Source organism: Gaeumannomyces tritici (genome assembly GCF_000145635.1).
Source record: "Gaeumannomyces tritici R3-111a-1 unplaced genomic scaffold supercont2.3, whole genome shotgun sequence".
Classification (NCBI taxonomy): domain Eukaryota; kingdom Fungi; phylum Ascomycota; class Sordariomycetes; order Magnaporthales; family Magnaporthaceae; genus Gaeumannomyces; species Gaeumannomyces tritici.
In genome coordinates this window covers 6,111,280-6,134,796 of record NW_008804547.1, presented here as the reverse complement: position 1 = coordinate 6,134,796, position 23,517 = coordinate 6,111,280, and the positions used below count along the sequence as shown (strand labels likewise).

Below are 23,517 nucleotides of genomic sequence, written 5' to 3'. Positions count from 1 at the left end.
TAAAATTAATAAAAATAAAAAGAACAGTTACGCTTTCAGGCTTCGCTGACGCCTTCATTGCTTTTTTGTGTTATCCGAAGTACGAGTTAAAACATTAAAAAAAAAAAAGCAATGTTACTCTATTCTTTTGCCTTAAATAACTAAAATTAAAATTAGGGCAATTTGACGGTTGCCCCCGGAGGGCCGTGCAGGCGTCAAATTAGCGGAGCGGCACCTGATTTTATAGCTTGAACAATGGTAATCGTCTAGGCCAAGATAGATTTACAACCAGGAAGAAAAGGAGCGGTGAAGAGAGGCGAGGAAAGGCGAGAAAATATGATGTCTGGTCTTCGTAGCAACCGGAAACGTCGGCGCGATAAGGTTTAAGTTTGGGAGGAGCGGGCGACCTAACGATCAATGACTGTGCGCCTGACTAGCGACATACCTGTTACCTATGCCCCTGAAATTCCAGGGCATCAGGGGGTATATATCACCAGCGCGCCCTATATATGTGCGCCGGGCCAAGGGCAGCTCACTTGTGGAACAACCTCCCGGCCCGTCACGGTATCATCATTTAGATTCCACCATCAATATCCTGCAAACCCGGCCAAAATACACGATACGATGGCTGCCCTCCAGCTCACAAGGATACCGGCTTTGTACTGGTTCCAGTTCGCCTGGGTCGACCCGCTGGTGTCATTCGGAACGGCACGTACTTGACGACAAGCCCCAGCCCCCAGCCTGCCCCGACAAACCCGCTAACGACTTGAACCTCTAACCACTCGCATCCCCCACCTCGCAAACCAGACCGTCGCAACCTTGGCCAAGCCCAGCATCATCCTGACCGCCTTCTTCCCGACCGCCATGCAGGCCGCCGCGCCGCTGCCGCCGCTCTACGGCCAGCTGCTGCACCACGTTGCGGCCTGGTACCTGGGCTCGGGCGTGCTGAGCGCGCTGCTGCCGCGCGCCACGCGCGAGCTGCGCGTCTGGCGCGTCGCCCAGGCCTCCACCCTCGCCGTCGACAGTGTCATGCTGTGGAGCTACTTCACCAGCGTCGCCGCCCAGGGCCGAGCCGACCCGCGCGCCTGGCGCGCCGAGGACTGGGGCAGCCTGGGAATCGTCGCCTGGGACTGGTGCCTGCGCGTCGCCTTCCTCGCCGGCGTCGGGCTGTCGGGCTGTGTGGTGGACGACGGCCGCGGGGTTAGGAAGAGGGCTTAGGGGAACTGATATGAGCTCGTGCGCTTCGTGTCCTTGCGTCTTTCATCGATTTGGGGGACGGAACAAAGGAACAAGTCGTTTTTATATGCTAATGGATAGCTAGTTGTGTCTATTCTACGTCAAATCCTAGGATGACCATATTGATCTCCACCAAACCGCCCTTGCCCTCCTAACCTCCACAATCTCAGCAGTTAAATGCTCCGTCTCCGTGAGATAGGGGTCCGTGATCTTTCCGGCAGCTCGCTCGGCACGCAATCTGCGCTGAGCTCGTGCGCGAGAGGGTAGCTGATGTCGTGCGACGTGACCTGGGGGTCCATCTCAGGCAAGACCTCCAAGTCGCTATACGAGGAACGAGCCATCAGAGGGAAACTCTCGGAGTCTGGTCCCTCCTTGGTGCCTCGCTTGGCGTCTCTTCGGCGACAGCGCGCCACGACATGCAGTGTAAATGGGAGCAGGATGGCGCACGCGATGCCGATGGCAATGCCAATGGTGGCCCCCATGGAGGCCGAACGGGCCGGACTGTGTCATGGCCGGTTTGCGGTAGAGGATCCAGTGTCTTTCCCACGTCTGCTCGAATGTTGCGTAGTCATCCGCCTCAAATCCACTGCCGTTTGCTGGGAAGGGAGAAGATGGGTTTGGCCCCTGCTTGGTCCTGGCGCTTGTGCAATATACATGAGGTGTTACTCGAAGTCGACACCCAAAATGCGGCTGTAATCTGGAAAGTGGTGTTCTGCCCGCCGGGTTTAGCGGCTCTCCCAATTCGGGTTAGCGCCGAATTTCAACCTTTGCGCCCCACACTGGCTCGGGCAGCAAAATAAAAAAAAGCGCTGCTCCCACGACGTTCTTTTTCCGTACTTTCGACTTTACAATCTCATTCCTATTCTGCTTTTAACCTGCAAATTTTCGCGACTTTGCTTTTATATTACCCATTTTTGGCCTCATGGCGCAGTGGTTCAGCGCCAGGAGACTCTCTTCGGAGGGTGCAGGTTCGAATCCTGTCGAGGTTACCAGGCTTTTTGTTCGCGCGCGTATAATGCAATCGATGGCCTTAAACCACCCAACGTTTCTCCAAACGCTGGTCCCCACAACGAAACGACCCATAAATAACAACGAAGCCCTTATTAATATCGACAAGCCCCATTGCAAATGCATATGCAACTTTCCTTTAACTTTAACGAAGCCACTCGTAGCTCGTTAGCAGGGTTCCTTACCTTTAAACCCTATAAGCACATACGAATTATGAACGCACGGGCTTATAAAGGCAAAAAAAAAAAAAGATTTTAAGCCCGAAATAAATCCGATAAGCTATTGAAAAAATAGCGCCGAAATCGAAAATACGAAAAATAACAGTACCGATACAATAAATGCAATCCCAATAACAAAATTGGTTAATAAAATAATGATACAAAGCAACGAAAAAAAAAGTTTGCTTTCGAAAAGGCGCGCTTGGCCCGGAAATAAAAAGGTGCACGCTTTAACTAAACAAGGTAAAACCCAATGCATTAAATTTGTAAGCACTATAATAAAATAGGAAATTGCTAATTTGGTTGCATAAACCTCGCAAATAAAACCCGGATCGTAATGTGCTACTTAAGATTGTAGCGCGTAAATTGTAGCGCGTAAATTGTAGCGCGTATTACAGTTAAGCCTTTGCTTTTAAAGTAAGGCACTAAAAAAGCACTAAGCAGTAGCACGTAACTCATTAATTAAAAGGGATTTACAAATAACTTGGGTGCGGCTTAAATGCTTGCTTTAAATGTTATTTAAAAACTAACTTAAATTAATTAATGTCGGTGTTGGTAAGAGCTTGGTACTCCTGTTAAACGGCTCAGAAATTTCCAAAAGTAATGAACAAAGATCTCTGTAATCTGGGGAAAGGTCCTATATTGTGCATGCTTGTGTTAAGCATAAGGAAAAAGAACCTCTAGCGCTAAAAGGGTGCCAAAGGTAAGGTTTATATACAAGGGCTTGGCCTTGGAGCCAAGCTACGGGCACAAACTACGGGCCCAAACCACGGGGCTTACAAAAGCCCAAACCTTATAATTATACCCTCCTTTGGCCCAAAACAAATAAATCTTTTCCTTTATTGCATGCGCCAAATAAATGCTGGAAAAAGGCCGGAATATTATTCCAATACAGGCAACTTTTTATTTGTGCGCATGCAAGCCTCCGGCCAAAGTGCAAGCCGGAAGGAGCGTTTCGATCTTGGTGGTGGCTTGGTGCGTGCGTGCGTGCGTGCGTGCGTGCCGGATTATCGGTATTGGGGGTGCTTGTCGAATAGCCAAAGCCTTGCCGAATAGCCGAAGCTATTGCTTGTGGGTAAAGGAGCTGCTCGCTTTTGTGCAAGTAACCTTTTGGTCCGGAAGCCTTTATGGCTTAAAAAGTTACAAATCGGTCCCTTCAGGGGCCACGCAACGCCTTTTTCCAAAAGTAGCCACGATTTGGCCAAAAGTTTACGAAAATTTAAAAATTAACAAATTAACCCATTTTGGAAATTGCAACGCTTATTAAAACATGCGCTGCTAAATAACGGATTGTTTTTAAGCTTAATATTACCCTCCCCAAAGGGTAATACGAAGCTTTTAATATTAATTAACTTGCATTAATTAGCATTAAGCACCTTTTTGTTCGCTTAAATAAGCCGGGCACGGAGGCTTCCCCGCTGGGAAAAATCCCACGGGTAACACGCAACAAACCCTATTAATTGGTTTAATTAAAAGGTCATTTGTATTGCGTATAAAAAAAAAGAACTTTTGGCGCCAAAGGGGTGCCAAAGGTAGGGTTTATATACAAAGGCTTGGCCTTGGGGCCAAGCCACGGGCACAAGCTACAAGCCCAAGCCACGGGGCTTACAAAGGCCCAAACTTTATAATTATATCCTTTTTTGGCCCAAAACAAGTGAATTTTTTCCCTTATTGCATGCGCCAAATAAATGCCGGAAAAAGGCCAGAATATTATTCGAATAATCGGTGCATTTGTTAAAAACTATTTAAAATTAAAAAAACCCTTTCTTTTTATACCCTAAAGCTTTAGTATTCTTCCTTTTTGCCAAACCGTTGTTACAGTTAAGCCTTTGCTCCTAAAGTAAGGCACTAAAGGAGTACTGAATAGTAGCACGTAACTGGACAATTAAGGGAATTCATAAGGTAATTTGGGTGCGGTTTGAATGCTTGCTCCAAGGGCTACTTGGAAGCTAACTTAAATTAATTAATGCTAAAACTTTAGTTAAAAATTACTTATAACAATAAAAAACCGTTCCTTTTTATACCCCAAGCGTTTTTTTAAAAGGGTTAATATGTAAAATATGTTTATATCCTTTATATTACCGTTAATGCTTAATATGTTAATCTTTAACATATTACCTGCTTGGGTTACGTAACCAAGGAACGACCCCGCTTTTTGCTTTCCCCCAAGCCTTTTCTTGTAACTTGATGCCAGCTTTGCTGCTGTTACGACCAACAACCACCTTTGGCCAAAAAGGAGGGGTGGCACGACGCGGGAACCCCATAAAGGGTAAAAAGTTACGTAACTACCTGGGATTAATGGATCAAAAAAGCAGGAAAGGTAAGCTACTAATCCAAAGGAAGCTTAGGAAAGCTCGTTAAGTTAGCCTTGTAAGCCAACTAATCCACAACCCTAAAAAAGCAATTATTAAGGTATAAAAAGGAAAGGATTTTTTACTATCCTAAGTAATTTTTAATTAGGGCTTTGGCATTAATCAAACTTTAATTAGCTTCCAAATAACCCTTGGAACAAGCATTTAAACCGCACCCAAATTACTTTGTAAATCCTTTTAATTTGTTAAATTACGTGCTATTGTTCGATACTTTTCCGGTGCTTTACTTTAAAAGCAAAAGCTTAATTGTAACATTTTAACTAATTTTGTTTAGCACCCGAACCGGTACCGAACAGTAACAATGGCAACCAAAAGCGGCGAATCCTTTACAAAAAGGAATAACAAGCATTTTAATTACGCAAGCAAAACTTACAACATAACAAAGGTAACTAAAGCCAAAGCCGCATTTATAGCTATAACCGCAAATTTTACCCAATTTAAGCAATAAGCTAGCGTTCCGCAAACGGCGGTTCGAATTTATAAATTCCTTACTTTTAACCGGTACAACGGCAAAAAAAGCACTTTTAAAACTTTCCTAACCAAATATCGAAAGTATTTCGCTTTTTACCAAATTTAATTTACAATTAAAAAATAAAAAGTTGCTTACGCGGCCATTTGCTTTAAAAGTAAAGTAAAAGAATAATTCGAGCCCGGATAAACAAACTTTTTTAAAAGTTATAACGAAAGCAAAAAAAATATAGGTTGTTTTTGCTAATTTCGCCCGGTTCGAAAAAAAAGTTACTAACGTATTTAACCAAATTAACGAATAGCGAATTACCGAAAAAAAAATTTTTAATTTTAACAAAAAAGCGCAGCGTTAGGATACGTTTCCAACTTTTAACGCTTTATTAACAAGCTTAACTAAACCAACCAAACCAAAATGGCCCATTTGTACAATAAGTTTCGAAATAACGTAAAAAACGAAGTTTTAAAGGTTAACCAACCCAAATTTTTTGCTAAATACATTGCTATCGTAATTAAAACCAGCGATAAATTGTACGAGCGCCGCTTAAAAAAAAAAGCCAAAAAATTAAATTTGTAATATAAAGCAACTAACCGCAACAACGGTTTAACCGCAACAAATTCATAACTTATAGTTATTATTTTGGCCCCATGGATTTTAACGCCGGCGCTACGTATTAAAAGCAAAGAAAGCGCAAATTCCAAAACTTTAAAAATGGCAAATGCTTTTAGTATAAATAATTTAGGCACATTAAAAAAAATTGCTTTTAAAAAAAGGAATAAAAAAATATATTTTAAAGCAATAAACCCAAAGCAGCAGTAGCAACCAAAAAAAGAACGATAAATTTAAAGGATAACGGTTATTTTGGCCCGGCGTTTTCTTAAATTGCATATACGAACAACCATTGCGTTGCTTACCATTCCAACAAAAACGCAATAAGGTGGTTTTTTTGCAAACAATTGGTTATAACCAAACGAAAAAACCTTATAGCAATTTGCAATAATAATTTAACCGGTTCCAATAACAAAAATAACCAAGCTTAAATTAACAAAAACCTTCGAAAGGACCCCAAGCTACAAAACGAAATACTTTAAAAATAGCTTTTGCGTATTGCCGAACAAAAAAAAGTGTTAAACGCTTTTGTTAAAGGGCAAAACTTTAAAAACGAAGCAATTTAACAAAGGTTTAGCCCAAAATTTTGGGCCAAACCCAATTTAATTTCCAATTTCGAACCAAAAAGCAACAAAGAAAAAAATAAACCAATTATGGGAAATATTGTAAAAATTTTCCAAAACCCGGACTTTGCTATTTTTAAACCAATTAAAGCTTGGGTAGCAAATAAAAGTTTTTACGAACGGGTAACGTTCGAAAGCAACGGGTTCGAAAAAAAAAGCAATAAAGGAAGTTTAAATAATTTCCGCCGGTACGTTAAAAACGCCCGCGTTTTGCAAAAATACATACGGGCAGCATATTAAAAACGGTATTAATAAAGGTATAAATTAAAACGCAATTAAAGCATTAATTTACAGGATTTTTAAACGCAAGTTAAACGTTAGCTAAAAAGGAACAAATTAAACCATAACCAATTTGTTGTAATTAAAACCGACGGCTTAGCATATGCATGCGCAGCAATATTAAATTAAACTAGCTACAAAGCATTCCGTTAAAGCGGGTTTGCTATGCAAAAGCAAAAAAAAAGTTTGTACTTAGCACGCCTAAAAACCGTAATCGAATAATTCCAAAAAAGCGAAAAAGCTTAAAGCAAAGCTAAAATTTAACGGCGCTTTTAAAACGTTAATTTGCTAAACGAAAACGGTACTTTTTTACGAAATTACATTAACCAAAAATAACTTTAAACGTTTTATTAACTAGCTTGGTAACAACCACCCAATTACGTACCGAAAGTATACCCGGTTGCAAGCATATAGCTAAAAATAAGCTAAAAGGTTACGAAGCAGCACCAAAAAAAAAAACCATAATAGCTTTATGCCCAATTACCAAAAGCATTTGTAATTATTTTGGAAAAAGTGCTTTGCTACGAATTATGCAATACATTTAATTTAAAAGCTTCGAAACGACTTTTTTTTTTATTAACAAACCAACGAATTATTAAATTTAAGCTAGTATAGCAATTACCCAAATAGTTTGTTATTAAAAAGTACGGAAAGTTAACGGTATTTCGAACCAACTTTTAATGGCTTATGCTTTGCATTGCCAAAATTTTAAAATAGCAAAAATGCAAAAAATTGGAATGCCAAATCCACATTATGCAAAAAACCGAAGCATAGCAAATAAAATATAAATTTTTATACATACCAATACGGTACAACAAGGATGTAAAAAGCTTGTATAAACTTTTTAGCAACCTTAACAACCTAAAATATATAAGGGTACGTAAAAAATGGAAAATAAGCCCATTTAAGCTTTAAACGGAACATTTCGAAACAAAAAATTAAAGAATTTGTTTGTACCAAAGCTACAAAAAGGATAACCATTTGCAACAAAAACTTTAGCAATAACAATTAGTTTAAACGAGCAATATTTTTACATATGGGTACGATAAAGCTTTTATTGCTTAAAAACATTAATCGATTGCAATATTTAAAGCAATTACGTATTATTATAAGCAATGTTACGATACGGTATTCCTATACGCAAAAAGGATAAACCATACTTTTTTACAATAATAAAAGGAAAGCCAATTAAATATAACAACAAATGGATTAATATTAAAATTAATTATTTTAATTTTTAATACCGAAACAAAACCTTCCAAATAACGCTGGACGCGTTGGAAATACGGGACGAAAATGTGGTTTTTAAAATCCCGTAGCTACGAAAGCATAATTTAAAAATTAATTAAAAAAAACAATTTTTAATAAAAGCTTTTACTAGCAATTAAAAAAGCCCAATAACCGCGGGCCGCAAGCAATGTAAAAATAAAGCCGAAAAAAAATATTTTAACGGAAACAAAGCAAAGCAACAACTTTCGAACTTTATTACAAAAAATTATAACAACGCTTTACGGTAAATTTAAGCAAAGGCTATAACAATTAACCAACGTACTTTTAAAGTACCATAAGTATTGGAAATTATTCCAAAAAAACCTAAAAACGGTGCTTCCAAAATACGGGCCGTTTAATTACAAAATTAAATTTAAACCAAATACGCAATTTAAATATTAAAAATTGTACCAATTTAACTTTAAACAACAAAAAAGGTTAAAAAAGCAATTACAAAAGAATTTAAAAAAAGGGGTAATTAAACCTTTGACATTTCCAATAAAATACGGAATTTTATTTGTGCCCAAAAAAAACAAAAAGGAACGAATATGCATCGATTACCAATTATTAAACAAAATTACAATAAAAAATCGATATTTTTTGTTTTTTATTAACGAATTACGCAACAAGCTCGGTAAAGCCAGGTACTTTACGGCTTTAAACCTTTAAAAAGCATATAAATTGCTTCGAATTAAAAAAGGCCAAAAATGGATAACAACTTTCCAAATACGGTTTGGCGTGTATAAATTGTTGGTTATAACTTTCGAACTTACCAACGCGCTAACCACGTTTTAGCGAATAATTAACCACGTGCTTCGAAAGCATTTTAACATTTTCGTTTTAGCGTATTTAAACAATATTTTAATATATTTAAAAACGCTAAAAAAGCACAAATAACAAATGCACCAAATATTGCAAAAGCTGCAAAACGCAAAGCTTTTAATTAACCCGAACAAATGCGTATGGTACGCTTAAAAAATAATTTTCTTCGGGTTCGTTATTACGCTAGGAAAAATTAAAATAAACCCAGCCAAAATACAGGAAATAACCAATTGGCCGGCGTTTATTAACGTACAAAAAGTACGGGCGTTTTTAAAAATTTTTAACTTTTATCAACGGTTTATGCAAAGGTTTAATAATAGCGCTACGCTATTTACAAACCTTACCAAAAACAACACCCAATTTTATTGGAAAGCTCGAAAACAAATTGCTTTTAAGCAATTTAAAAACGTTATTTTACGGGAACCAATACTGGTTATCCCGAACCTTAACAAACCATTTAAAATCGAAACCAACGCATTAAATTACGCGATCGAAAAACAATTAAATTAACGAAATAAGGAAAAAAGGTTGCACCTTTGCGCTTTTTTTTTTACAAAAATTCAAAAAACTTAAATTAAATTACCAAATCCATAATAAAAAGCTTTTCGCTATTATTAAAGCTTTAAAAAAATGGAAAGTATATTTATGTAAAGCAAACCACCAAATAACGGTATATATTAACCACAAAAATTTAGCACATTTTATTACAAGCCAAAACTTTAACAAACGCTAAATCCGTTGGAGCTAGTATTTTTAAAATTATAACCTTTAAATTTTATACCGAAAAAGGTTGGAAAACGGAAAGGCAAACGCTTTAAGCAAACGGAGCAACCATAAAATCGTTATTTTAAAAAAAACCAAAACGCTTTTGGCCTTTAAGCTAAAAAAAAGCATTGGTCCCAGCCCAGCAAGCAATAACCTTAACAACCAAAAAGCAAAATTAAACCCCAAAAAAGATTTTGGAAATCCATAAGCTGCCAGCTTATAGCCACTTAAAAGCCACCAAAACATAAAAAAAGCTTCAATAGCATTACGGGTTTACCGGAATTCGGGCAGCAATGCTAAAAGTAATAAAGGATTGCTAAATATGCGCTAAGGATAAATTTAGCAAGCATTTCCTTTATAAGCTGCTTTAACCTTTACCAGCGCTTAAAAAGGCATAGCAAAAAATTACCATAAATTTTATCGTTAAATTATTTAAATCCAAAAAGCTTTTAACAAAAATACAATATAACAATATATTGGTAATAATAAATAGGCTTACAAAATATGCTTTGTACTTACTTTACAAAAAAAGTAACGATGCGCTAACTTTGGCTTACGCTTTTTTTCGGCACGTAATAGCAAACCACGGGATATTGCAAAAACTAATTACAAACCAAAACAAGCTATTTACAAACAAATTTTAAAAAACGCTTACAACGCTTTTTAAAGCAAAATATACTTTATTAACAACGTATTACCCCCAAACGGATGGATAAATATAACAAACCAACAAAACGATAAAGCAATACTTGCATTATTATATTACTTACAAGCAAAACAATTGGGTCCAATTATTACCAATTGCCCAATTCGCTTACAATAGCTTTATACATAAAAGTACAAAGGAAACGCCGTTTTACGCCAATTATGGGTACACCCTTACGGCGTACAACGAGCCCAAAGCCAAACCTAAAGCCTTAACAGCAAAAATCCAAATAATAAAGCTTACCAAGCTATACCAAAACCTTTAAAATAAATTGGAAAATTTGCGCTACCGAATGGCAAAACAAACCAATAAAAAAAGGATCGAAAAACCAACCTTTAAAAAAAAGGATAACGCTTACCTTTTACGCGCTAATATTAAAATAAAAAAGCCAAGCAACAAGCTGGACAAAAAAAATAGGAACCCTTTCGGGTTACCCGTATTATTTTTCCGGTAAATTATAAATTTTAACTATTACCAACCATGCAAATCCACCCAATTTTTTACGTTTTTTTGTTAAAACCAGCGCTTTCGGGCTTTAAAAGCATTAAATTAATAAAAATTAACCCCAACCAAAAGTAAAAAATTAAGGCCATTTTTAACAAGCGAACGCGTTACCGCAAAAAGCAATATTTTGTTAAGTAAAAAAGATAAAGGGATAAGCACAACACGTTAAAAAACATAACAAACCTTAGGAACTGCCAAAAGGCTTTGCAAAAGTATTGCTTAAAAAAAAGTTAGCAATAACTTTGGAGCTTGCGAAACGCCCCAAATTCGGAGGAATTTGGTAAGCAAAGGAAAAAGGACCTTACTGTTAGTAAAAGTTTGGTACTCCTGTTTTAAGGCTCGGAAATCTCCTGGTAAAGGTAAATAACGATTTTAATGATTTGGGGAAAATACTATTATTGTGCACACCGAGGAAGGAATCTATTTGCTAAAAGAAAGGCACAGGATTGCCCCTTATATGCGCAGGGACGATTACCCAAAGGGTGGTTCCCTGCTCTGCCTAAGGCAGATAAAGTTGGCCCGTGCGGGATCCGGAGGATCCCAGAGCCTCTTGTAACAACCTCCCTTTCCGGATCGCACGCGCACCGCAATGCTGTTCCAACACTTACAGCATATTTAAAGGATAAGCTAGCAGGTTTAAGCAAAAAAAAAAGCAAAACCTTCCTCGCCAACCAAAGGTTAAGCAAGGAAAATTCAAAGTCGCACCGGGAATCGAACCCAAATCCTCCCGTTACAAGAACAAGCGCGCTACCACTGCGCCATACAACTTATGGAAATTGTTAAAGGAATTACAACTTACCAAATTAAAAGAGCGCAAGCAATTTAAGGTCGACACCAAACCCTAAACCTTCGGAATTAGCAAAAAAAAAAGAAAAAAATCAAGCCGATACGATCGGCCAAACAAGCCGATTATATCGATTTAACTAAGTCGCACCGGGAATTAAACCCAAAATTTCCCGCTACAAAAGCGAACGCGCTACCACTGCGCCACATAACCGGAAGGAATTGTTAAAAGAATTACAACTTACCAAATTAAAAAAAGGCCAGCGGGTTAAAGTTAGGATTAACCTTTAACGTTGCTTAAATAAAAAACAAAAAAAGGAAATCGGGTTAAAACAAAAAAAAGGGCTGGCCGCCGCTCCGGCAATAGCTTGCGCTTTTTTTTCCCGTTCCACCCGCTTTAATTCCTTAACGCTGTTAATTTTTTGGCAAATAACGCGCATTATTTTTTTAAACCATAAATCCTTTTAAATGCGCAAACGTTAAACCCGGTCGCTTTTAGCACGCATTAATTTTTCAGCCTAACGGCAAAATCGCTTAGCAATAGCAAGTTCGGCGTTTAACTTGGAATATTGCTTAGCAATTTTGCGCAATTGGTTAAAAAAAAACTTTAAAACGTTGCACCAAGCACGTTCCAAACGAACGCATTCGGCATAACAAAAGGAATTTTTCGAAAACATTTAATAAAAAGGAAAACCAACGGCTTTATAAATAAAATAAAAAGGCATTAAAATCGAAAGTTAAAAACGGCAAATAGCAAAGCGTACCGTTGGATAATTTTCCGAACCGAACGTTTTTAAATTTGCCCGAACATTTTATTAAAAAAAGGAAACGGTTAAATAATAAGGAAAAAAAGTACTTATAATTAACAAAAAGGCAAAAAAAATAATAATACGTAGCCAAAAGGGCTTAGCCATTGGAAAAGGAACTTAATGTTACAACCAACAACCACTTTTGGCCAAAAAGGAAAGGTAGCACAACGCGGGAACCTTATAAAAAGTAAAGAATTACGTAACCACCTGGAATTAATAAATTAAAAAAGCAAAAAAAGTAAGCCACTAATTTAAAAAAAGCTTAAAAAAGCTCGTTAAGTTAGCTTTGTAAACCAACTAATCCATAACCCCAAAGGAACAATTATTAAGGTATAAAAAGGAAAGGATTTCCTACTGTCTTAAGTAATTCTTAATTAAGGCTTTGGCATTAGTTAAATTTTAGTTAGCTTCCAAATAACCTTTGGAGCAAGCATTCAAACCGCACCCAGGTTACCTTGTAAATCCCCTCAATTTGTCAAATTACGTGCTATTGTTCGATACTCCTCCGGTGCCTTACCTTAAAAGCAAAGGCCTAACTGTAACAGCTGCTGGGTTGTAACACGTTAACGAAATTGTAAAGCACAAAATACATAAGATAAAAATAATATACCGCATTATAAAGCTTATTGCTTAGCGCTTCGGCAAAAAACTTTATAGCAGCACGATAAACAATTGGAAAATTACCGATTATTAATGTTATGCCCAGGTAATAAGCAAGGCTGGCCTGGTAAGCATAGCTTAACTAGCGTAGTAAATATAATTTGGTAAACAAAGTACGTATCAGGTAAAACACGCATATTTTAGTGCCTTTTTTATTAACCGATAAATAAAAAGGGCAGCAAATTTATATAAAAAATTTATAATATATTAATTTTATTCCCGGGCTTCCAGCTTTATAGCGTAAAATTCCATCCACGTTTATTGTTTAATAATAACATAAATCCGGCGAAACAATCCAAACAAACATTTTTTTTACATATTAACCAAAATACAAATTTAGCAAATTATTTATTATTGCGCATTTAAACCGCAAATTTCCTTTTTTTTAATATTATATATGCGCTTTAAAAAAAAAATTGGTATTAAAACCCACTAATTAAACGCATGCACGGGATTTAAAGGAATTCCATGCATAAATCCTTAATTTATGCACCAAGCAACCAAAGCTTTTTTGTTTTTTATATAAAAAGGTTGGATCCGTTCCTTTTTTTTAGCAAAATTTTTTCCTTTTTAAACCTAAATACAACACTTTAACTTAATTTACTTTTTAATAATTATTAAAATTTAGTTTTATGCCGTTTGGAGCTCCGCGAGCAAAGGACTCCACCCCCAAGTCCTCCTTACAAAGTATGTACGTAATCCCTTTTGTAAATTTCGTGGCTAATTATGAATAGGACGCTTTAAATTTCGTTCATTCGGTCCCATGTTGGCTTTTTGGCGTTTGATATCGACACGTGCCTCGAAATGTTCCGCCCAAGTTCGAGCCAGGGTACCGGGCCGCTTCGGAGCTGGGCAGGGTCTTCTGGGCCATATGTGTGCATTAAATGTGGTATTCCTACGCCGCCTGCTGCCGTATCCAGACACAAAAGCCTCCAGGGGCTGGGGTTCGAGGAAATTGCCGTCTGTTGTACCGTGAATCATAGCGTTGCTGAACGCCCGGGACAGATTTTGGTAACTACTAGGGTGGCGAGCGCAGCGGCCTCTGGCACGTGCGAGGGACGGCGCTCATCTCCGAAGATCTTGATTATTTCCTTTGCCAAGGCCTGTAGAGCGTAGGACTCCTTCGGATCGGTACCGCTCCGCAGTCGTCGGACAAGGTCGTCCGTCGCGGTCGGCCTGGACGGATGTAGAGCTTGCGCCATGACGCCATGTTGGGATGTCGTGGATGAACGCTCCGAGAACGAATGTAGCACAGAGGCTTCGGGCGCAACTATGACGCGGCACAGCTGTAGGCAGCAATTCGATATGATAGACAGGACGTAGCGTCGGCGTGAAGTCGTCTCCGACTTTCGACAGCGATTTGCCCTTGTGTTGCGCCGTGTGCCAGCAGCGCAGCGGTTTTGTTGCCACCAACCAGTGGGACGGTTCGCGTTCTCAGTTAATCAGCTCCTTTGCCGCCATGCGTTTCGTCACCCGTCTGGAAGCACGCGTCGCACCGCGCTCGTCTCGCGTCTGTGGCCACCTCCTGATTGATACATCCAGGTATGAAGCCAATGCGTTTTTGGATAATTCTTTAACATTGTGTTTATGAAATCCCAGCAACGAAGAGGATCGAATACTGTTGACACTGTAGCGTCCCCGGCCACCGCGCCGCTCTGGATTTAAAAATCTACTTGCCTCTCTACCTGCAGAAGTCCTGCGCCCTCAGTCTAACGCAACAAGACTGAGCCTGGATGAGTCACGTCGTCGTCGACCGAGATGCAGGTGCCGTTCTCCGCGTCCGAGATCTTAACGGTTTCGTCGTCCGACGCGGATGCAATGCGGCTGCTGTCGTGCGAGAACGCTACCGAATTGACCTTGCCTCGTCCTGCTTCCAGAACGGAAGGTTCTGGTCCCTACCATGGCGCCAAGGAAAAGCCCCCGAGAATTCGTCGGCAAGGGGAGAGAGGAGGCTCTGAATAATGACGCCTAGACCCGCCCCCCTGCGTCCTACCCAAACATGCAAGTCTCGTCTGGAGGATCGGCACCCGGCAGGAAGGCTCGAGCCCTTGTCGTCTGATCCCTTCCTTATCTGATTGATGCCACGCAGTGCGCGCACGCAATGTAACATAATTGTGCCGTTTACTTTGGAGCTCCAGCGCATGCTCCTTCGTGATAGGACGGCGCGTTTTCCCAGGGCAGAAACCATCGAGTCTGGATTCCAGTTCCGAGCGCCCCGGAATCTGGCCAGTGCATGGTCTCAGCCATTGGCAGCCAGTAGGGCTAACTTTCAGTGCTAACGTCAGCCACAGGCTGCAGCTACAGTGGGAGGACAAAAATACCGCTCGCTACCTATTTTAACGCTACCACTTTAAAATGCTATAACTTTACCCCAAATGCATGCATTAAAGTGAGGTAAGTTTTATTATAAATTTAAATAAAAAAGCTAACATATACCCTCTTTTTAAATTTTTTAAACGAACCGGTTATTTAATAATTAAATAAATAATTAAATGTTAAAATTTATATATTAAAAAAGTATTTTATAAAATTAATAACTAATTAATAACAATATGTTATATATATATATATAATTAATTTATATAATTTACTGCTTATTAAATACTACGTGTATAAATTTTTAAATTAAGGTTATATGTTGGAACCTACCTGTCAAGCGCATGCACAGGCTCTGGAGGATCGCCATGCACAGATCCGGGATCTGTGCACCGGCCATCCAGAGCTCCTTTGTACCTATATAAGGAGGTCGGATCCGTCCCTCTCTTTCAGGAAGATTCCTTCCTCCTTAAACCTGAATAACAACACTTTGACTTAACTACCTTTTGATAATTATCAAACCTCAGTTTTACGCCGTTTGGAGATCCACGAGCATAGGACTCCACCCCAGAGTCCTTCCTACATTATATATATTTTTAGCTTATTATTTCCATTTAAAAATATAGTACGTTTTAAATATATATTTTATTTTTATTTTTTTATACCTTAAATATAAAGGAAATTAATAAAATTAAAATTAAAATGTATATAAAAACAAGTTAAGTATTATATAATAAAAGTTACTTTTTAATATATATTGTGGGGCGCTGGTATTCCTTGCGCAATTTGGCGTTGAATTTTTTTTTGGAAAAGCGAGCGGTACTTTTGTCCCCCGGGTGTAGCCAGCCAGCCATTCTCGGCAAACTGGCCCAAGATTGGCGCCAGTGGGGCCTAGACCCTACGCCGCCAAATACTAACCGGCCCATCAAGTAGATCCTCGAGCTCGTGGAAATGACGATGCCGCCCTCGCATTTTCTGTCTTTCCCTTTCTCTCCTCTTCCCTCTTTCGGAGAAGGTTTCGCGGAACACCGTTCGGCGCGCTCGAGAAAAAACCACGAGCATCTGGCGACTACCATCCAATCACTCGACGAGAACCCGCGATCTCCTCGGCAGCCGCACCCGAGACCAAATTGCCCATGTAGCCCACGTTGGCGAACATGATGTCGATGCCGGCAAGACTGCCCGCTTCGGTCCGGAAGGATTCTCGTGCTTCCCTAGCCCTAGACTTCCTTGAGCTGGTTTGAACTAGCGGATTACATCCCGGACGGGGAAAACCCGAGTTTGCACATATGGCAACTTGCCTTCACCGCCCCACGTCTCCTTAACTAGGTATTGAGAATATAAACCTGGGCCTCAAATTCCTATCTAACCGTTAGGCTAGTGGAAAATCTGCCTCACTCCGGTCTCTGGCCATAAGTGACGAAGCTGCGGTTGAGGATTTCAACAGTGGTCAACGGTTAGCGGCCAACCAATACCAAGACGAAAGGTGCATCGACTTTGGGCCCAACTTACATGCGATAGTATCCGTGGATATTTCTAATTCCGCAGGTCCTTGCGGACTTCGACTAGGAATAACTCGAGCTCATCGACAGTCCAGTTCAGAGCGCGGGTGAAAAGAGCCAAGCTGATTGCCTGGAGAGCCTGCATGGTATTTTCGTAGCTCCAGGCGCCGAGCTCTTTATGCTTTGGGTCCTTGGGCCAGGCGTTAATCGGCCACTTGTACGTGGTCTGTACCACGTTCGTGAAGCCAGCGTCGAGAAGTTGGTCCTTATAAGTCAGACCCGAGTCCAGCCGGCTGCCCAACTTGGCGGCCGCCTCAGCCAGGAGGTTGCTCCACCGGTAAATCGCACTGTCCTTGGGGAGCGTCCCATCGTCACAGTATATCGGTGAAACCGGGTCGAGGAGCTCGATCCAGCCTCCAGGAGAGAGGTTCCTGGGAGATCGATGGTCAATATTATATCGGTCTCTGCGCAGGCAAACGCATGTCCAAAGGTGTAAAAAAAAATAGTCAGTCCGCCTACTCGAAAACCTGCCCGAACAGCTTTGGCCAGTCCGCGATTGAGGCCGACATCATACGCGTATAAACAAAATCGAAGGGCTGGTTGTATGTCCATTCCGCCTCGAGATCGTCAACATAGAAAGTGACGTTTGGGGGCACACTGGTGACCACCATAGGCCGTCACGGTTTTCATCGTTAGCAAACTATCGTCAGAAATCATCCCTGGTCCCACAATGTTTATATAGTTTAACGTACAATGATGGCTGGATGGGGCTAAGGTCGACCCCGATCACCTGTATGGAGCTAGTGCTTATGGAATCGTTGAAGCCAATGTTCTGGCGGAATCGACAATGCTGACTTCTCTTACATGTGCTTCTGGGTGCTCGTCGGCTGCATCCGAGCGTTGTCAGTATATATTTCTCCACGATACAACCTTGGATGCAAAGGTCGGACATACCAAAGTCCATGGCCCAGATGCCCGTTCCACATCCAGCATCCAGGCAGCGATGAATCTGGTGGCTACCCTTGCCGGCGGGGCAGATGTAAAGCTGGTGGTCGGTGGTTAAAACGCACAATGCGTGCTGGAGATCTGAATTTCACCGCACTTCTTTCAGTAACAGACGCGGTTTATAAATACACTTACGTCAGTGTAAAATACGGCATACTCAGACGCTCATTTTCGAGCTGAGGGAGTAATTTAAAAAGAGAAAATGCCAATCAGTATCCCTGTTTTGGTACGTTGCGCGGGAAATAATGGCCCCAGGGCGTTTATTACCTCATCGTTGGGGAGGATATAGGCTGTCGAGCACCCACCCAGTTAGCATATGATGCTCTGGCCCAGCACTAACACCTTTCGGTCCTTGCACGGGCACAGGGATACTTGCATCCTGCCTTGAAAGCATGGTAGGCCCGACCGTTCTCCATGCGGTATTTGAGGATACTTGACGCTAGGGAAGCACTGTCCCCGCCAATGGAGTTCTGTGCTCCATTAGTCAACACATGTCAAAACCTAGGGCAAGGACGCAGATTCCTCGAAGACTTTGCGCGAGAGTGTCGGTGGAAAATAAGGTGGAAGGAGATCGTTACTACATCAAGCGCAGAATCGTTATCGTCGTCCACCGTCTTTGATTACGTACAAAGTTGTCAGCATCAGCACGAGTGTCGTGCAAAAAGTAGCCGAAAGGTGTGTTGAACTATCGACAGGGCTTGCGGGAATTGGTACCACCTGGTCAGACGACCTTGGGGCGAGATCTGCCGCAGGGTGGCTCGGACTAATTCTCGTCCTAGAGTTGTCGGCCATGTTTGTCAAGATAGCTGGTGGGCGGTTTGTTCATGAGTGGGAAAGGTCAGCCTTTAGGGTCACAACCTAGTGCAAAAAGGGGGGGGGATATGAGGACGGCGGGGAAAGTGGAAGCGGCGTGACAGGCTGGCTAAGACCCCGCAAAAAGAATAACGGAAAATGAGGGGCGGGTGGTGAGAATGGGGAGGGGTTCGTTTCGGCTGGGCTGGGCTGATAAGGCCGATATGTGCTGAGGCGCAACGTTACTGAGCGGTCATTCCTTGCAGCCAATTAGGTGATAATAAAGGAAGTCATTGAGAGCAGCTGTTGCTGCGCGAGCATGCAGGGGCCAGTTCACAACGTAGACGCTTGCGGCGTTGCGGCCTAATCACGTGAAGTTAGCGGTTTAACGCCTTAGGCCTCAAGCGTGGCTCGACTTTTGCTCCCAAACATGCTACAAGCTCCGCCGTTCCAACGCCTGGACACAACCTCGCTCCAAGTTGTGTTTATAAGAGCTCACGACTAGCATTACCATACCTTCTGATCCAACCTTTGGGAAATGCAGCGGCGATCGCCGTCGTTGTATTCGAGGAACAAGCCTTCGTGAGTTGGGCCCCCTAGCGCTTCCACCTATTGCTCACCGCTTCTAGCCGAATCTACGACATACAGAACGTCACTCGCTAACCATATTGTACTTATCATCGGTGGATAGTTGCTCTCGAAGCGTGGAAAGAGGATACCGGCAGTGATGGCACGGCCTTGCCCAGATTCGATTCATGAACGCATATGTCGTATCGCTGACTTGCTTACTCAGCGACACCCGTTCTCGAAAGTCTATTTATTAAACATAACAAGGGCGAAACATAGATAAGAACCGAGGCCGCCCCGCACCGGCTGGCCCACGCCGAGGTTGTCATGGCGGCCCTAGCCGTGGCCGGACACGACCCGTCCGTGGCGTCTGCGTCGCGGCCCACCAAACTGCTCGACGATCACCAGCTCCCGCTGAGCCGGGCCGCCCTGCTGAGCCACGTGCAGCGGTTCGTGAACTCGAGCATCCATGTCCTGGTGCCCTCGTATCTCGACGAAGATTGCTTTCTCGAGCATCTCGAAGAGGTGCTTGCCGCAGCCCCGTCTCCGGTCGGGGTGGCCTCTGTTCCTCCGATGCGCCGCTTCAACGCGCTGATGGCGGCCGTGATCGGCATCATGATGTCCGCGGAATCTGCCGGGCTCGCCTACGTAGCCGCAAGCCTGCACGGGTCCGCGGTGAGGCTGCTGAGGCTCGCGCTGCACCCGTCCCGCACGCTGGATGCGCTGCACTGCATCTGCATGCTTCTGGTCTACTCTCTCTTCAGCCCCAGCGGCGGCTCGGCCTCTGATGGACCTGGCCATGAAGACCTGTATCTCGGCCGGACTGCACAAGGATTCTGGCTCCCACCAGGCGCTGGCTGGCGCTGAACAGTACGACTCGAGGTGGCTGTTCTAGACCCTCTACGTGCATGATCGATGTGTATCGCCCAGCATGACTGGTCCGACTTCCCTGCGTCTTCTGACTGACTGACGCCGCCGGTACTTAGTGCGTTCAGCTCCGTCATGGACAGGCCGTTCAGAATCCAGGATAGCGACATCGGGATACAGGTGAGCCAAGCAGAGACGCAGAACCATCTGCGCGTCGGCTGCGTTAACCACAAAATGTGCCGTATTCCAGAGCCCGCCAGAGAGCGACGAGTCGTCTGTCCCTTGCACACCCGCAGCCGGGGCCAAGGCGGCTGCTTGTCGGCATCTGATCCGCCAGGCACAGGTCATGTCGAGCCTGCGGGACGCTTCCGGGGCGGACCCCATGTTCTCGTACAGCAACCTGTGTTTCTGGCGAGACTCCGGTCCGCCCGCACGAGGTCTCCGCATCACGACGGCCGAGTGGCACGGCTGCATCGAGCAGCTTGCGTGCCGCACAATCATGCGCATCGTCCAGCCCGTCTACCGCGCCCAGAGGCTTGCGATGCCGAAGTCCTGCTGGGGAGCATTGCAGACATCGAGAAAGACGCGGTGGACTCGTGCCGGAAGCTGATAGACTGTCTCTATGTTCGCTCGGGATCTCGCAGCCAGGTCAGAGGCACCTTCCTGGACATGTACGATGCTCTCTCGGCGGCCGTGATCCTCGTCTGTCTCACGCGCCGGCTGGGACTGGCGCAAGACCCTCTGTTTCTAGGACAGGTCCTCAGCTCTGTGCACAAGGCATCGACCGTACTCACCGAGCTCTCTGGGCGGTTCCATGGGTTGCGATCGTTCCGGGAGCTTATCATCACGCTGTCCGCGCGGGGTCGCATCCAGCACCGAACTCTCTAGGTTCTCCGCTAGCCCAGCCCTCGCGTGCAGTCGAGGCCGGGGCGGTAGGCTGGGATCTTTACTTCGGCCCACGCACGGTGGGCCGGCGAAGTGTCAGCTTGCATGCTGAGTCCTCCGGAGCGTGCCGTAGCTACGAGCTGCCACATCCTGGGGCTCCCTCTTCTCCGCCGGCAGCCTCCCTCTCTCCATCTGGTCCGTCGCGACGCCTGTCATTGCATGTAGGCTACTGGTGCTCGGCCCAACGAGGGCGCAAGCCGTGTCGCTTGACCGGGGCAGGCTGCCCTCCGCCAGCCTCTTTGCTGTCTCCCGCAAGGCGGCTGCTCGTGAGCCGCGCCGGCCGCATCCGTCCTCGCGTGCTGCGGCAGGTGACCCACGGTCCAGGTGCCGCCGCCGCCGCCTCCTCCCCCTCGCCCGTTGGTCCTCGCCGGGGCCGCGAGCGAGTCCAAGGTCACGCCGAAGAAGCAGCATCCACGTCCCCATCCGCGGTGGTGGTGATGGTGAGCCGCGGCACCGCCGGCCCCTCTATCGCCCTCTCCGCCGATTCTGCTGTCGCTGCTACGGCGCGCCCAGAACTTGCGCGTGAAGAGCGGCCGCAGCACGGGCGTGTTGATGGCGACCAGCCCGATCTCACACTCGCGGATGCCCCATCTGTTGATGGTGACGGCCGAGGGCGCCGCGTCCAGCGTCGCGGTCAGTCGGACCGCCGCGGCCGAGATGACGAAGAAGCCCGAGCAGATCAGCAACGCCACCAGGGCCTTCTTGAGCGGCGGCGTGCGCAGGTCCTGGAGCACAGGCAGGGGTAGGCTCAGTATGGCCGCGTCCGTGAGAATGTCTAGCCAAAAGGAGTGCGAGGCGCAACAGCCGGTAGTTAGCGATCGCGTTAGCTGCGTCCCCTACGAGTGATCGCTGGGGTCGGAAATTGGCTACGTACTCAGCACCACGCTCACGATCAGGTTCTGCCCCTGGAAGAGGCACTCCGGCGAGGGGAGCGGCTGCACCTAGAAGTTTCTATCGTAGCTGGGCTTGCGAGCTGCGTGTGAGCGATACGCGGTACGACTTGCCACCTTCTCGGAACTGCGCGGGGGCTGAGGACAGACAGGGAGCGATTCTTACGGCAGGCAGCTCAGGCTGATAGTCAGCACCACAGTAACATACGACAGGAAGGTGGCCCAGCACAGCGCCTTGAACACCCAGTCGTACGTCCAAAGGTTGAACTTCAAGCGATCGCTAGAGGGGCAGCCATCAGCGATCTTGGCCTGGAAATGCTTGCAAGGCAGTGCGCCGCTTCGCTTTGACTCACTAGAAGAACAGTAGGCATGCCTTCATGCACCACAGGAAGCCGGTGTATGTGTACCAAGTGACCTGGAGGTATTTGGAGCCCAGGATGAGCTGGTCTTTTTCCGCGTCCGACAGCCTGTCAGTCTCGGTCTGCGACAGGTCGACGTTGAATCCGTTCTTATCTGCACTGCTGTCAGACAACACACCACGACTTCTCCTCCAGACCTGACGGGTCGAAGGCGCTTGATCGGAGTGGACATGCCGCCAGTAGCGATACTGCGTAATTCGCACCCTAATGGGCGCCCAATAGACGAAAGCCGGACTCAGAATTTGGTCGCAAAGTTGAACCATATCAACGACACTGCTCCGCCCGTTACTCCGTCGTCTGCCTTGGGTCTTCGCGGTACGTCAGACAGCAGCGGTCCCCAGGCCTTGTGCCGGAGCGCCTCATTGATGCCAATGCGACGACCGTGGCTGACTCGAGCATAGGGATGCCTCGGCATCTGCGTCAGCAGATCACCGACTGTAAACATGTTAGTGAGTGCTCACTGAAGCCGGAGTGCCACGAACGAACTTACGCTGGATAGGCTGGCGGGACGGCTCCGCGACCCTGGCGCCGCGGCTCAATATCTCGATGGCTTCCTCTTATTTTCGTTGAAATCCTGGCGCAGGCCCTGGCAGTCCTGCTGCGAGCATGCGGTGCTTATTCGAGGGCTGGTCCCCGCAAATGGCCTAGAGCTCCGACCGTAGCGGCCATGTGGCTGGAGAAATAAGATAGCATTCCCAACACATAACATGACCTGGCAGACACCTTATCGCGACCAATGAGCATGGAGGCTATGCTCGACGACGAGGGCCGGGACGCGCTGATGTTCCTCGAGGGCACTGCCTCGACCAGGGTTAGAGGCGCCGACTCCCCGCACACCAGCGCCCACTTTCCCGTGCGCAGCATGCTTGATTTCGACGAGTCGGGTCCGCCGCGGCCGCCAAGGAGAGGAAAGGAGCCCTCGCCCGGCTCCTGTCGTTGCTAGTTCAGAGTATGCTGAACCTGGACAGCCCGCCGCCGCAGGTCAAGCGGCCCATGAGCGCCCACACGTCCCCGCTCTCCAGCCCGTGCGCGCAGTCAGATCAAAGCCAACAATGATTTGCACCATGACGTTCCGTCGTCCCGACCCCTTGTATAATACCCCCCCC

At 44.7% G+C, this 23,517-nt stretch overlaps 9 protein-coding genes and 3 pseudogenes across 12 annotated transcripts; 5 read left to right on the top strand and 7 right to left on the bottom strand.

Annotated features, from left to right (window-relative positions):
- Positions 1–250: 250 nt before the first annotated feature.
- On the top strand, positions 251–1,348 carry GGTG_07153 (hypothetical protein). Its single transcript, XM_009224977.1, has 2 exons — positions 251–687; positions 787–1,348. Exons 1-2 carry the CDS (start codon positions 397–399, stop codon positions 1,195–1,197), a joined length of 702 nt encoding a protein of 233 aa, XP_009223241.1. The 5' UTR covers positions 251–396; the 3' UTR covers positions 1,198–1,348.
- GGTG_07152 (hypothetical protein) lies at positions 1,253–1,906 on the bottom strand. The gene has a single exon (XM_009224976.1). It carries the CDS (start codon positions 1,695–1,697, stop codon positions 1,389–1,391), a length of 309 nt encoding a protein of 102 aa, XP_009223240.1. The 5' UTR covers positions 1,698–1,906; the 3' UTR covers positions 1,253–1,388.
- A 225-nt stretch (positions 1,907–2,131) lies between these two features.
- On the top strand, positions 2,132–2,204 carry GGTG_20144 (annotated as a pseudogene). Its single transcript has one exon. The product of its transcript is annotated as a tRNA-OTHER (tRNA).
- Positions 2,205–6,541: 4,337 nt separating this feature from the next.
- GGTG_07151 (hypothetical protein) lies at positions 6,542–8,056 on the top strand (the record flags this gene model as incomplete). Its single annotated transcript, XM_009224975.1, has 6 exons — positions 6,542–6,654; positions 6,744–6,768; positions 7,421–7,450; positions 7,565–7,670; positions 7,790–7,830; positions 7,970–8,056. The coding sequence occupies 6 exons, from the start codon at positions 6,542–6,544 to the stop codon at positions 8,054–8,056; spliced, it is 402 nt and encodes a 133-aa protein (XP_009223239.1).
- Positions 8,057–8,383: 327 nt separating this feature from the next.
- On the bottom strand, positions 8,384–10,945 carry GGTG_07150 (hypothetical protein; the record flags this gene model as incomplete). Its single annotated transcript, XM_009224974.1, has 10 exons — positions 8,384–8,478; positions 8,891–8,980; positions 9,135–9,165; positions 9,221–9,269; positions 9,465–9,610; positions 10,056–10,092; positions 10,204–10,269; positions 10,445–10,555; positions 10,711–10,752; positions 10,857–10,945. The coding sequence occupies 10 exons, from the start codon at positions 10,943–10,945 to the stop codon at positions 8,384–8,386; spliced, it is 756 nt and encodes a 251-aa protein (XP_009223238.1).
- A 607-nt stretch (positions 10,946–11,552) lies between these two features.
- GGTG_20143 lies at positions 11,553–11,624 on the bottom strand (annotated as a pseudogene). Its single transcript has one exon. The product of its transcript is annotated as a tRNA-OTHER (tRNA).
- Positions 11,625–11,781: 157 nt separating this feature from the next.
- Positions 11,782–11,853, bottom strand: GGTG_20142 (annotated as a pseudogene). The gene has a single exon. The product of its transcript is annotated as a tRNA-OTHER (tRNA).
- Positions 11,854–14,085: 2,232 nt separating this feature from the next.
- On the bottom strand, positions 14,086–16,583 carry GGTG_07149 (hypothetical protein; the record flags this gene model as incomplete). The annotated part of the gene is made up of 4 exons (XM_009224973.1): positions 14,086–14,454; positions 14,833–14,975; positions 15,758–15,841; positions 16,514–16,583. 4 exons carry the CDS (start codon positions 16,581–16,583, stop codon positions 14,086–14,088), a joined length of 666 nt encoding a protein of 221 aa, XP_009223237.1.
- A 377-nt stretch (positions 16,584–16,960) lies between these two features.
- Positions 16,961–18,347, bottom strand: GGTG_07148 (hypothetical protein; the record flags this gene model as incomplete). Its single annotated transcript, XM_009224972.1, has 7 exons — positions 16,961–17,357; positions 17,446–17,583; positions 17,679–17,716; positions 17,791–17,813; positions 17,881–17,971; positions 18,199–18,221; positions 18,272–18,347. The coding sequence occupies 7 exons, from the start codon at positions 18,345–18,347 to the stop codon at positions 16,961–16,963; spliced, it is 786 nt and encodes a 261-aa protein (XP_009223236.1).
- Positions 18,348–19,617: 1,270 nt separating this feature from the next.
- On the top strand, positions 19,618–21,045 carry GGTG_07147 (hypothetical protein; the record flags this gene model as incomplete). Its single annotated transcript, XM_009224971.1, has 4 exons — positions 19,618–20,099; positions 20,277–20,337; positions 20,408–20,745; positions 20,802–21,045. The coding sequence occupies 4 exons, from the start codon at positions 19,618–19,620 to the stop codon at positions 21,043–21,045; spliced, it is 1,125 nt and encodes a 374-aa protein (XP_009223235.1).
- On the bottom strand, positions 20,960–22,744 carry GGTG_07146 (hypothetical protein). Its single transcript, XM_009224970.1, has 6 exons — positions 22,530–22,744; positions 22,346–22,439; positions 22,188–22,272; positions 21,977–22,043; positions 21,314–21,877; positions 20,960–21,251 (listed from the first exon to the last, which is right to left on the bottom strand). The coding sequence occupies exons 1-6, from the start codon at positions 22,672–22,674 to the stop codon at positions 21,139–21,141; spliced, it is 1,068 nt and encodes a 355-aa protein (XP_009223234.1). The 5' UTR covers positions 22,675–22,744; the 3' UTR covers positions 20,960–21,138.
- A 205-nt stretch (positions 22,745–22,949) lies between these two features.
- Positions 22,950–23,354, top strand: GGTG_07145 (hypothetical protein; the record flags this gene model as incomplete). Its single annotated transcript, XM_009224969.1, has 1 exon — positions 22,950–23,354. The coding sequence occupies exon 1, from the start codon at positions 23,148–23,150 to the stop codon at positions 23,352–23,354; it is 207 nt and encodes a 68-aa protein (XP_009223233.1). The 5' UTR covers positions 22,950–23,147.
- Positions 23,355–23,517: the final 163 nt, after the last annotated feature.